The following is a 13,548-nucleotide window of genomic DNA, read 5'->3' on the forward strand; positions in this document are numbered from 1 at the left end:
TGATATGTGGCAAACATTTGAAATGATACGACATAACGAGAAAAAGTGAATCAGGAATTGCAGATATTATAAATGCACTTTTGTGGATATTCCTAAAAACCATGGTCGAGTCGTGCTATTGTAAGAGCACGTCATAACGCATAATAGAACAAAGTTAGGTGGTGAACTATATGCATTGCAAATTAGGAATATGTTAGCGCACGTCGTCCTTGGAAACTTTATGTAAAGTTTTCAGGGAAATTTGAGAATCCGTCTAACGGAGAACGCAGCAGCAATCCAGGACGACGATGGGGGCGATGTGTAAGTGATGGAAGCGCTGAAACAAAGTTCCTACCCCTATTTCGCTTCCTCTTCATTAACATAATCAAAAGACGCAGTACAGGTACAAGTTACTTATCTTTTCGAGAAGTTTTATTTTCAAATAGCGCTCAATATCGCTTAAAAACGATAAAGATGATAATGCAATTATCACTAAAATCCCCAATTCCATATGCGTTACTTATTTCATCGGCTTTATTTTAATCAAATATTTCTCCTTATCTTTTTCTCAATTGTCGTCGTACAAAACAAGATAGGGGTACGATGGGATAACTAAACAATTATTATTATTATAACTCGATATTTCATTATCAGATCGCATTGCGAGAGAAAAAGAAAGCCCCGAGAGTTTATTTGAACGAAAGAAGCTAACGTATCTCGACTCAAAGGCTCGCTTATCGTATACCGTGATCGATAATAAAAGAGAAGAGAAGAGAAGAGAAGAGAAAAGAAGAAAAGAAAAAAGAAAAGAGCCTTCTCTTTCTCTTTTTCCCTCGCACTTCCGAGAAATCGAACGTTATGACGCACCGACGGCGGACCACCTCCCATCAAGAGGAACGTGTCCTTTTACGAACTTTGACCTCTCGTCTCTATGTGTGGACGAAGAAAAAAAATAATATTTTTATCGTGTTCAACGCCAAAGATCCGAGTTCATTGATTATCCTTTGCTCGTCTGTAATACGCGCTTTACATGATTTACAATTAATTTTCGTTAGATCCCAAGTAATACCGATTGTCGCACACGCGGAGAGTTCCTTGTTAAAAATACATTAAGAAGATACAGATGTGCATATGCATAATGTATGCAGATGAAAATTGTAGGACAATAAATAAATTTACGCGAGATGATTCGCATATACATACATTATATTTAGCATATCCTGTTGTCGCTCATCGGTTAATGAGCTTCTCTCTCTCTCTCGGTTTAAGGTCAAGAAACCGTTCTCGTTCTCTGTTTTGTCTTTTATCAAAAAATAGTACATTATATATATAAAATTACGCGATCAAATGAGAAATAGAAAGTAAAGGATTGCCTTAAGGAAATGATCGAAATGCATCAAATTCCACCAATCGCGACGTGGCGTCTTGTTGTTATCAAGATCGTTCCAGGATCGTTCCAGGATCGTCTCCTTTAATTACTTCTTCCGTTCCCTCCTTTTCATACTCTCTTCTCTTTCTTCTGCTGACACCTCTACCATTCCCCCTACCTTCCCGAGAAAACCTGTCTTTACGAGACACGACAATGTGACGATCCAAACGAATCATCGAATCTCGCCAAAGAACGAGGATGCGCTTCTACTTTTGTGGTTCATTCGAATTCTATTAAAAATTTGCGAGATAAGACAACGCGCGAATGAATATTAACAAAATAGATTTATTTACAAAAAATGCAAACTCTAAGTAATTCAGTTAAAACACAGCATCCGTACAGGGACATTGGAAACACGTTAAACACGTTTGATTAATCGAATAAATTCACACAAACAACATTTGAACAATTATTATTAGTCGTAAAGGTCGGATATAAGTGTAATAATATTTATAAATAATATTGAAGAAATTTCGTGTAAAGTAGCATTCGAAGGACCGAATAACAGCGAGAAATTCACTAAACCGAATGAGAAAGAGATGGGGTAATAGGAGAGGGGGTAGTAGGGAGATGGAGGGAGTCGGACGACCACGTGACCATCGGGCGGGGGTGGCCAGGCGACATTTCGCATGCTCAGAACACGCCAGGCTGCGGCGTATCGCACATTGAGGGACGCAAACAGAGGGAAAAAAGGCTATAGGAGATTTTCAAAAGAGACAAAATACAGGAACAACGAAAGAAGAAGAAGAAGAAGAAGGGCAAACTGAGTGAGCTGCTCGATTATTCCACGGTTCGCCAAGTTAGCAGGAATTCTGCTCGACGTTCTTTCGAAAATTCGTTAAAATCCTTTTAAAATCATATTAAACGGGAGAGGGAGAGAGAGAGAGAGAGAGATAGAGAAAGAGAGAGAGAGACAGAAAAATAAACTGTTGGGGAAGAAAGAAAGTGGCTACGTTGGTGGTGTATAGCGCGTGTGTCAGATCTGTTTTTTTCGTTTGAAAAGAAAAGAATCGTAAAATAGGGTGGAAAGATTGAACCCCCGCCGCTCCAACCCCCCCTTCCTTCCTTTTGTTATTAGAAAAGTGCTCGTTTCTTTTAATAATTGATACTTCCTTTGAATTTTTGTTGATCGGTCGAAGACTGAGAAGAACAAAGAATACAAGAAAGTTTATTCGAAGAAACGTGTTTGGTTCGTCGTTCTGGACGTAAGTCCTTTGTGGGCGAGATGCTACTATGGATCTGGAAAGTGCGAGAAAAGTGAGATAATAAAGAGAGAAACGAAGCAAATAGAGATTAAGATTAGAGCGAAGGAGACGATAAAGGGGGAAGAAAAGAAGAAACAAACAAACAAACAAACAAACATACGTATAACAACGGGGAAGAAGGTATATCGTGAAAGTACGTAATCAAATTTTTGCCAGGTACGTTGCTCATTAGTTTGTTTTAATTTTTAAATAAAATGAATTATTAATAATGTAAGAGAAAGATATTGAAAATTTTTCTTTGTTCTTTTCTCACGATGTCAAAATCCACACGTGGCCCGCCAACTTTTTGAAAAACATTTCTTTATAGATACGTGCACACAAGTCGAACGATAAATTAATTTGATAACCAATTGCAATATTTCGATTGTTCACATTGCACTGCTATTTTGTATTCGGTATACGCGGAACATGCATAAATGTTAACGCGTACAAGCTAACAGCTGTTGAAAACCGTCATTATCAATTGAGCATGCGTAACATATGCATCTAATTCGGCTCGTTACCAGTAATGTATTTTAATTGGTCTTACGCGTTCACAGTATCAAAGAACGCAAGCGTTTACTAAAAGTTATTTCGCGCTAAAGATAATCCCCCAATCCTAGATTCAAATTTCAAGGAAAACTTAGAGCATTTCAAGAGTATTTCATCGATTATATCCTTCTTTATGGGGAATATCATTTGGAAACGCTGTTTTTTTTCTTTTTTTTTCTTTTTTTCAAATAAACGAAACTGACTTTGTAATTATCAATATCATTAAACAATAATACAAGGTTTCTCAGAGTTGTATATATGTTTACATTTTAAAAATAAGAAATACATTCTTATGGTCTTGTGTTTGATAGAGCCGTGAGAAAAGAAAAAAGATAAGACAAGGATGATATCGAGGAAAAAGAGAAAAGTTTTTTGAGAATATCGAGGAGCACGCATGCATTCGTAGGCACGTCGAGTCGTATCCATCGAAAAGCAAACATCTTAAAAGCGGTTGGTCTCTCGAATTTCTTCTCTCTATCCCTTGAACGCTCGTAAGGGGTCCGCCAAAGGACCCGTACCAAAGCCCTAGGTCCTTTTGGACGAGAATCTTTTGTCTTGCCCGGCTGCAACTATTCTATTTTTCTTTCTCTCTCTTTCTCTCTTTTTCTCTTTCTCTCTCTCTCTTTCTCTTTATTTTTCTTTTTTCCCTTCTTTCGAACGCATAAACGAAGAATGAACTAGAAGGAACGAGAACGTGTGCGTGTCATGACCGAAAAAAGGAAGCTGCAAGTCGCGTCGCACGCATTTTTAAGTTTTCTTTTTAAAATAGGAAGGATCCGTATCGTAAATATACATGCGCGAATACAGAATCATTTTCTACGTGAAATTAAATTATATAAGTATCTTGATTAAAGTAAAACTTTGATAATGTTAAGTATACGTAATATGTATCTATAGAATGGTATATGTTTATACGCGTGTATACACACGTTCGTATCTTCAGTTATTATAATAGTAGTATGTGCGAACTAAGCAGCTTTTTCCGACGACGACGGACACTTTGCTGGTAAAGTCTGTGTCCTATGTAAGCGTGGACATACCGGTAGATAATTCGTTTAGATAAACGGAATTCCGTTCATCTCGTTTCTCTTGCTTATCGTTCCTGGTAAAACTTGCAACGCGAACTTACTGGCAAATCTTTTGGGCTGAATCAGCGGCTATTATTCTTTTCTTTACATTGCTTTCCTTTGTCCCTTTAGATCTAAGAGAAATATTAGGGACGATTAGATATGTGATTCCGTTATTTCTGAAGTGGTCGCATTCGATAGAGTTAGGAGGAGGAGGGAGACCCCCCTTACGCAAGAGTCTCTCTTTCAGCGATGGAGTTGGCGATGGGTGGTGGTCGGAGGAGGTGGTCGGAGGAGGTGGTCGAAGGTAGTAGACTCACGCACAAGGGCGGAGCACGCTGAGAAAAAGAGAGAAAGATAGTGTGACTTGGCAACATAAAGAATACGTAATGCAAAACGATGCGAAAAGAGATTTCATTGGCCGACTCCAAAGGTGTTCCTCGTGCACGCCTACCACCACCAATCCATGCTTCACTCCACCTCCTCTTATTCGACACGCAATTGGCAGGGCTTGATGACGCGTTCTCCGTACCAACTAACTTCGACATCTCTTTCCTATATCCTATATCCAGAGATCGTCCAGAAAGACCTTGACCATTTACAATTACTATTTTTATTCTAATATAATCGAAAGGCATAGATAGATAGAGAGAGAGAGAAAGAGAGAGAGAAAGAGAGAGAGAGAGAGAGAAGTGTACACGAGCTGTATTCACAGGTTTCACGTTTAACCCTTCAAAGTTTAATACGAAAAAAAATCATGTTAATGCTATCCTGGATGAAATTTCATCTCACCGTATTATCTTTCATTTTACATAGCAATAGGAAAAACATAAATGCGATTAAAAATTTGGATTTTATTATTTAATATCGGAATAAGAGTACGGAAGTTAATTATTGGGCTGAAATTCCAGCTGCCATATCTTTTCAAGATTAACGCGAAGTCATTTATTTATTTATCACAGATTTTTCATTCATTAATTCAATGAAAAAAGCTTGAAGTAGAATTGAGAATCGAGACCGAGAATACCGGCGAGAGATCTCGTGGTGTTGCGTTTATATATCATAGCTTTTCAAGCTTCATAGGGGCGGGGGAGAGAGAGGGTTTCTTCTCTTGCCTTTGCCGTAATTATACTTAAGTATTTAGAAAGAATTTGGAATTTGGAAATGGTTGAAATCAATTGATGTTTTAGGTAGAGTGATATGTTAACCGAAGACAATGACCCGACAAAACCAGCAGGCGTTTTAGACAATGCTGGCAGTGTGTCTTCCTCGACAGAGGCCTCGGTACAGCACCCCCGCAATGCAAACAATGGTGGGCAATATTTCTTTTTCATTGGCGTAGAACTCGACAAAAAATATAGACTAACATTTGAAATATCAATAAATCTATATAGAATTGTCCAATTACTTTTCGTTTTACTCAATGTTTACGTGGTAGTAGTAGTAGTTTCTCGGTTTGATTGTTGGATGAAATGGTCTAAAGAATTTTCATTTAATCGAAAAATGATTTGGCGATGTGTGTTATATGTTTTTTGTTCGTACGAACAGAAACCGAAGTTAAAAACGAAGTTCAGGATTGTCCAGAGAACGAAAGCGTGCCGGGTAGCGAATTATACATCGACGAGAATGCCGAGGAAAAGGAGCAGGAATATCCGGATTCCATGGAGAAGGCTGACTACGGTACTCTCTATGGCGCAAATCAATACTATAACAGGTATGCGATTGATTATCGTTGATGGAATAGTAAGCTTTTAGATAGTTACGTTATATCCTGGACGCTGTGCACACTATATGCACGGTTCCGCTTAATTTTCTCTCAGTACATTAATAATTGAACATTGTTTAGAATACGTTTTGCATTCCGTGGTCAAAGTTGACTTTAATCGGTGGTTGTAGAAAATAATTCGATCAATATATAACACACAGAATAAATAGAATTGTTCTTATCATTATATTCGCGTTTACAAATTCGTTTTTAGCATATACAATTCGCCTACTTATGGATCGACGACGGCCACCAAGAACACGTCGAGCTTGCAAAGCTCTTATCTGACTTCTTACACAACGCCTAGCACGATGACGCAATATTCGTCGTATGCCGGTTACAATAGCGGCACCACGACGTTTCCTAACGTAGGACAAAATATATCCTCGGCTTCTCAGGTGAAAAAATAACAAGATAGAAAATAAAAGAATTCAATTATATAACATGTTAATCATATAAGTAAGGGATTTATATATTTTCCTTCCTAGAAGCTGGACTACACCGCTTATGGTAGCAGTTTGTACGGAAACGACAGGGTATCTCTCCAATATTCCGGATATTATTCGATGCCTGGTTATCACACGAGTCATGCGTCTTTCAACATAGGAAATCTTAATTTTGCTGGTAAAATGACTCTGTTCGTAAATTTTTGTTTACAATAGATTTACAACGTCTTATTACTCATAATGTTATATTTTTTTTTCAATGTAAACGAAAAAGATTCGACGAAGACAGCACTGGCGTTGGACACGAGCGCTCACGATGCGAGTGACCCGACCGCACGAGACCCGACCACAAACGTCGAAGGTAATACGAGTCATTTCGGATCGATCGTGTCGTGTATATCGCTGCTTTATCCTTGCTATTTTCGATCAAAGTTTTTCTTAACAATTTAGATATATTACAACAGAAATATCTTCCTAAATATATTTCTGAATGTATTAATCGTTATTATCAAAAAGTTTGGAAAACGTTGAAAAACGTTGGTGATGAGAAATTCATTAATTTCCGTAGGAACAACAGCGAAGCCCTGCAGACGCGGCAGGCGACAGAGCGGAAGCGGAAACAGTATCGGTTCCGCGGACACGACGGAAGCCGGCCCCGATCGTATATTCATTTGGGATCTCGACGAAACCATAGTCGTGTTTCATTCGCTTCTCACTGGTCAATTTGCTACGAAGCACCGAAAAGATCCTACCCTGCTAGCCCAGGTAGCCTACAGGATGGAGGAAATGATATTTAATTTGGCCGACACGCACTTTTTCTTCAACGACGTTGAGGTCAGTCGAAAGGTCTCCGATTTTTGTTCTCTCCTCCCTTTCCCTCTCCCTCCCCCTCTCCCTCTCCCTCTCCCTACTGATCTCGAATAGAGTATGTCTTGCTTGACAATATTTATTGTTATCAGGATTGCGATCAAGTACACATAGACGACGTATCGTCCGACGACAACGGACAAGACCTATCCTCGTATAATTTCGCAACGGACGGCTTTCAATGTGCTTCAGCGAACAACGGCATATGCCTGGCCTCCGGGGTACGCGGGGGAGTCGATTGGATGAGAAAGCTCGCCTTCCGTTATCGCAAGATAAAGGAGATCTATTGTAATTATCGCAACAACGTTGGCGGCCTTCTCGGAACGGCGAAACGCGAACAATGGGTCCAGCTGCGCTCAGAGATCGAACTTCTCACCGATAATTGGCTCACGTCGGCCGTCAAGTGTCTTAGTTTGATCAACAAGAGAAGCCATTGCATCAACATTCTCGTAACCACCACCCAACTCGTTCCCGCCCTCTCTAAGGTCCTCCTATTCGGTATCGGAGGAATATTTCCTATCGAGAATATTTATTCCGCATCTAAAATAGGTTGGTACGCGAATATTTCATTGTCACTCCTTTCATTAACTCTCTCATTCTCTCTCTCTCTCTCTCTCTCTGTTTTTCTCTCTATCACTCTTTCAGGGAAAGAGAGTTGTTTCGGAAGAGTGGTGGCTCGTTTCGGTCGCAGATGCACCTACGTCGTCATAGGGGATGATTCCGACGAGGAGACGGCAGCGAGAGCGCACAATTTTCCTTTTTGGCGAATAAACAGTCATTCGGACACTCAGGCACTTTACAATGCTTTGGAAATGGGATTCCTTTAACGTGTTTCCCTGATCTATGAGCAATGGCAAATTAGATAGAAGACAAAACGAGAGGGGAACTTCCTTCGAAGACGAGTCTTTACGAAATTAACGATAAGGACGAAACGAACAAATGGGTCCATGGTCCAAAAGTGATATAATAAACAAGTGAAAGTATAACGAGCAGAGATAATTGAAAAGGTAACACGCTACATACATAGGCAGGGAGTATTTTTTAAGTATCCGTGATACATTTCCATTTTAAATTATCAATTATTTCATCATCATAAACATATGTGTCATATTCAATGGAATTTAAATGAAATAATTCTTATGTTTTATTTACGAGATACGATGGAAAAATGTATACGTACGATGATTAACATCCTGTAAAACAGATAGTCGATCGATCAAGATCTTTGAACGTTTTGTTTTTTTCTTCCCTATTAATTAATTAAGCGATAAGCAATTATCTTTTCTGTGTACTTAAAAACGTACGATATACGTATATAGTATATCAGTTTCTTTCTTTCCTCTTCTATTTTCCTTTATTTTCTTTCGTCTTGCTACCTAATTTGTCGACACTAAACAAATCTATCAGCTTATTTGTTTCTTCTTTATTTTTTCATTTACAATCGCTAATAACGAGTTAATGATCTCTCGAATTTACATTATAGTATTAAAAGAATATATCATTTTCCTATATTATACATATATTATACTAGCTTGATAACCGACGTGCGTTGCAACGAAGTAATAAATACGTGAATTTTATTTTTTGTATAGAAAATAGTTTTTGACAATGTGATCGACGTGAAAAAGCAAGAAATTAGAAAATGATTGAAGATGAATAATTATTAAAAAAAAAAAAAACAACAAATTAATGAATATATATATATATATATATGTACACTATAGTGAAGAGAGAAAGGAAGAGAGAGAGAGAGAAAGAGAGAGAGAGAGCGAGCGAGCGAGAAACAAGTGCAAGTGTGATCACAATTAATTAGATAATTCTAGTAAAGTATAAGAGTTGGGACACGATTAGCGTAAATGCTAGCCAAAGTTAAAAACATTGAACGACTGTGAAAGTAATTTAATGTAAGTTTCATGAAATATAAGCTCGTTAGATGGGGGTGAGTGTAATTCGAAATATAATCAAGTTACATTGTACAGCGGTATTTTACATTTTATCGATCACCGGGAGAGTTTACGAAGGAGGGTAAAAAAGCAAAATGAAAAAGGGCAGACGAAACGAAAGCAAAATAACGAAATAGACATTTCTTTCGTATGCGTAGTACACATGCAACGTATACGAGCAATTCCTTTTTTTAACGCTATCTAAGGAAACAAACACAAATGTATCGTTGCAAGTTCTACGATTGCATAAACGCATGTTATACGTAGACACTGAAATAATTACTTTTCTTTTAGAATACTTTTAACTCTTACATACAATGCACAAACAAATTACGCATACGTTTCTCTCATTAATAGAATTTAACGAAAGGTTTTAGTAACTCGACCAAATTGAAAAAAAAACAACTAAATTATATCAACGTTCCAAAATGTTATTTAATGCACGTTACCTTTTTTTTTTGTCGCTGGTTGTGTGATGTAAGCCATCATTATCGGCTCCGAATCGTCTATATAAGAATATTTATAAAATCAAAGATAATTATGTTTTAATAATAGATTATTATCGTTAGAAGATTTTTATAGCTATAGCGTATTTTTCTAAAACGCTTCCATCGAAGTCCTCCGATATGTCCATTTTTCTTATTGTATGACCGCATATCACCATTCGCAACTTAAGCAAAAGAGATATGCTACAGATTAATTTACCTGTACTTACGTCATTCTTCTAATACACTTACCATATCATAATCTATGTTAGATTATTTGGATTTATTTGTGCTAATATATATCCCGATAAAGATGAATTAGATATTGCTTCTTTGTTCAAATATAAAGTGCTTATTTTTGTTTTCAAAATTACAGGAGAAGAAACAAATAGAGATACTACTTTTCAAATAATTTTTCTATTTAAAATATCACTTTATTATTTTTAACCTTTTTCTTTTTGTTTTTATTTTTTCTCTTTCGAAAAATCATTCTTGTAATAATAGATGTAAAAACAAGTTTGTACATCATGATAAACCTTTAAGATACATAGTTAACTAACTGCATAAAGAGAGAGAGCTAAGATTATTCATTTACATTAGATACATTTGTTTTCCACATTATAAAAGATGGAAAAAAAAAAGAAAATAAAAGACACATATCCTTGTTATATTTTAACATATGTTGGGGTAGTTAAAACGCCACAATTATTATCCTGCTGCGCCATAAGTATGTAACCATCGTTACCCCAGTAATTAGACCATGAATTCTTGATTAACCAATAAGCCTTTCCTTTCAACGTACCATAGCCAACAGCCAAGACAGCGTGATCTAACTTGTCCTCCGTATTGCCTAAATAACGAGTTGCGAATTTCATTTTGACATATGCTATTGCATTTACTACTGCATATTCTACTGTTTTACTAATAATTAATTGTAATTGAAATAATATTAGGAATATTTACCGCAAGCGGGCTCGTAATAGACACCATGCGAATAAAAGGAAAATGTCTTGTGAGATGCGTCGATAGCTACAGAAATAGGACCATGATTGGCCAGAGCTACCTTTAAAGCATCCGCGTTTCCTGATGTAACATTAACGTATCCCGAAATCTTAGCCGCCATAGTAACATTGTTAATATGACAAAATCCATCCTAAAATGATAGCGCAAAATGTTTTATAAAACATTTCTAAAGTGTTTTCCGCGCGCGCATTATTCAAAGTACTCTTACCTGACCCATATAACCACCATATTCATCTTCAGAAGGTATTCCGCCATGTTTCATTATCCACTGATAAGATCGGAAATCTTCGCCACCGTCGCATCCGTTATTACCAAAGCCCCATGAACAGTCGATTAACGCCTTGTCAAAAAAAATAATAATTGTAAGATTGAAAGAGGAACGTTCTATTTTGATCTAAATTGTTTTACCTGTTGAGATAAGCGCACTAATTTTCCATATCTCATATAATACGCTCCTTCCACTGCACCGGTCGTACCAAAACTCCAACAGGATCCGCAAACAGATTGATCTGTGATATATGCGATTGCATTATTATCTAAATCTATTCAATTTCATAATAATATTACCTTTAACGGGCGTCACAGCACCATACAATCTCCAATCTAAATTGTCAGGAACTCTGGTTATTTCTTTTTCAATATCATGAGGAAATGGTTCACCGCCGTTGTAACCTTTTGTATATTGTTTTCCACGCAAAGCATACATTTCCAAATCAGACAGATCGGCCAGATGATTCACGTCCAATTGATACCCTAAATTGGCGCGATTGATCGAATGAATGAATCTGCAAAATATCCCATAGATTATTTGACTGTAGAAGAATTTCATTCGAAAAGAAAAAAAACAACACAACAATGAAAATTATATAAACCTCATATTCTGTCGAAATAATTCCTTCCGTCCAGTATGTTCGGTTTCGTTCTTGTAATATTTTTGATGGGTTTTCTTAAACTTTTTAAATGCTACATTCACATGTTCATCATAATTATGAATAAATTCTTTCATAGGATTGAAAGTATATATATGATTATCTCCAGGTCCAGGGAAACTAACGCACGTAGAATCTAAAATGATATGATATTTTTATAGTAATCCATTAAAACTTAGTTTCTTTCTGGACGAACAAATATTCGAATAAATATGAAAAATGTGACTAATACTTTCTGCAACTTTGAACACATCCGGACTGGGAGCATCGAAAGAGTACCAATCATAATCCAAATAGTAATGATCGTAATGGGAACCAAGTAAACTGTTAAAACCAATCATTTCATATTTCACTGGTATGGGTTCTTTCTTCTGTGGCAGATGTGGAGATTTCTGTGGAATAGTATATTAGTATAATGGAAAATATTAATAGCCTAATTTTTGATACGAATCATAAATTGATACCTTATAACGTATCCATAGTGTATATTTATTTTTTTTATCTCCAACGTTTTCAACGAGCCTCCATTTTTCGCAAGGCAAACCGTTTATAACTTCCTCTCCGATACACTAAATGATATATATTAATTTTTAATAAAGTAATATAAGTTGCACGCGTGCCAAATAGAGAATAGGGGAAAGAAATATTAGTTACCTCCATTCCAGTTGTATCTGGAATTATACTCTGTGGATGAATTTTAAAATTACTCGATCCATTTACTTGTAGACACGTCTCTTCGTTCATGACAGATTCTGTAGTAACAGGTGCAATTTTGATACTAGCACCGTATGATCCTTCACCGCTAAGTTGGAAAGTTTTAACTATTCCTAAAAAACAAAAAAAGGAAATGTGACATACGAGAGTAAAAACAGCTGTAAAATGGACAAAAATGGCGAACTTTGAATGACGAGTTAGACTCCATTTAGACAAGAACAAGTGCACGACGAATCTCGCAATTGGTCGTAAATTAATTATATCCGAATGAATAATATAACAAAAGTAATTACCTCCATAATAATCTATTCGACTAGATCCACTTTTTCCATCGTACCATGCATAGAAAGGTTCACGTATTTCGGCATATGGAATATACAATGTACCTTTCACAGTATAAGCATTACTAAATGTTGGTGATTTGAGATTTGTGGCATAAGCGAAACCTGAAATAACATAAATTCGTTCGAAGAATCTCTAAGAAGTTCCATAATCTATTAGAAATAAAACAATGAAGCTAATAAACTTACTGCAAAGCAGTAGGACCAAAGCACATTTGATTCGAATCATCGTATTTGCTTAGAATAGAGATACTTCTCCAAAGGGGTATTCCTAAAAAAGAAAAACACACATTTTTATATATATATATATATATATATAACACAATAACTATATATTTAATAAGAATTAATAAGAAGGGTACCTATGTATTTTCTAGATGCGTAGTTTATTTCCTTCCAACTTGTTACTATTCTTCTGCTTCTCTGAAATTTCTCTTTGTGACGCTAACGAAATCGCTTTAATCGCTGCGTCTCTTTCTTACACTATCTTATCTAAAAGGAAACAAAGTAAAATAAAAGAAAAGGAAAACAAAACAATGGCAAAATGCCCTCTGTTATATTTCTCATAATTGAATGTATTTGATATACCCTGCCTGATAAGATGTATTACATATCTAGTATCAAAGATCAGTTTGCATATTACGAACACATCGAATATCAAAAATCCCCAAATGAAAATGAAATTCTTCTTCAGTTCTATATGTAATAGGGACTTTAGGCTCGTGGCATAGATAGAACCAGATCTTGCTGTGTTGCGCCCCCTT

General features: G+C 36.4%; 2 protein-coding genes across 4 annotated transcripts; one reads left to right on the forward strand and one right to left on the reverse strand.

The window, feature by feature from the left end:
- The first annotated feature begins 2,029 nt into the window (after positions 1–2,029).
- Positions 2,030–9,039, forward strand: LOC106791239 (eyes absent homolog 4). 2 transcript variants are annotated; one of them, XM_014756742.1, is made up of 9 exons: positions 2,030–2,829; positions 5,462–5,583; positions 5,820–5,985; positions 6,251–6,434; positions 6,525–6,660; positions 6,757–6,843; positions 7,051–7,316; positions 7,442–7,898; positions 7,995–9,039. In XM_014756742.1, exons 2-9 carry the CDS (start codon positions 5,472–5,474, stop codon positions 8,174–8,176), a joined length of 1,590 nt encoding a protein of 529 aa, XP_014612228.1. In that variant the 5' UTR covers positions 2,030–2,829; positions 5,462–5,471; the 3' UTR covers positions 8,177–9,039. The 2 variants fall into 2 exon arrangements, with proteins under 2 accessions (XP_014612228.1, XP_014612227.1); XM_014756741.1 differs by having other exon boundaries at positions 2,030–2,806.
- Positions 9,040–10,183: 1,144 nt separating this feature from the next.
- On the reverse strand, positions 10,184–13,439 carry LOC106791238 (digestive cysteine proteinase 1). Of its 2 annotated transcripts, XM_014756739.1 has the most exons (13): positions 13,373–13,439; positions 13,147–13,276; positions 12,974–13,055; positions 12,737–12,889; positions 12,384–12,556; positions 12,194–12,298; positions 11,962–12,121; positions 11,673–11,865; positions 11,368–11,585; positions 11,209–11,309; positions 11,009–11,140; positions 10,741–10,930; positions 10,184–10,627 (listed from the first exon to the last, which is right to left on the reverse strand). In XM_014756739.1, the coding sequence occupies exons 3-13, from the start codon at positions 13,011–13,013 to the stop codon at positions 10,443–10,445; spliced, it is 1,650 nt and encodes a 549-aa protein (XP_014612225.1). In that variant the 5' UTR covers positions 13,014–13,055; positions 13,147–13,276; positions 13,373–13,439; the 3' UTR covers positions 10,184–10,442. The 2 variants fall into 2 exon arrangements, with proteins under 2 accessions (XP_014612225.1, XP_014612224.1); XM_014756738.1 differs by having other exon boundaries at positions 13,147–13,375.
- Between the last annotated feature and the right edge of the window lie 109 nt (positions 13,440–13,548).

This window comes from Polistes canadensis, unplaced genomic scaffold, assembly GCF_001313835.1.
Source record: "Polistes canadensis isolate GaletaPanama2010 unplaced genomic scaffold, ASM131383v1 scaffold_293, whole genome shotgun sequence".
NCBI classification, from domain to species: domain Eukaryota; kingdom Metazoa; phylum Arthropoda; class Insecta; order Hymenoptera; family Vespidae; genus Polistes; species Polistes canadensis.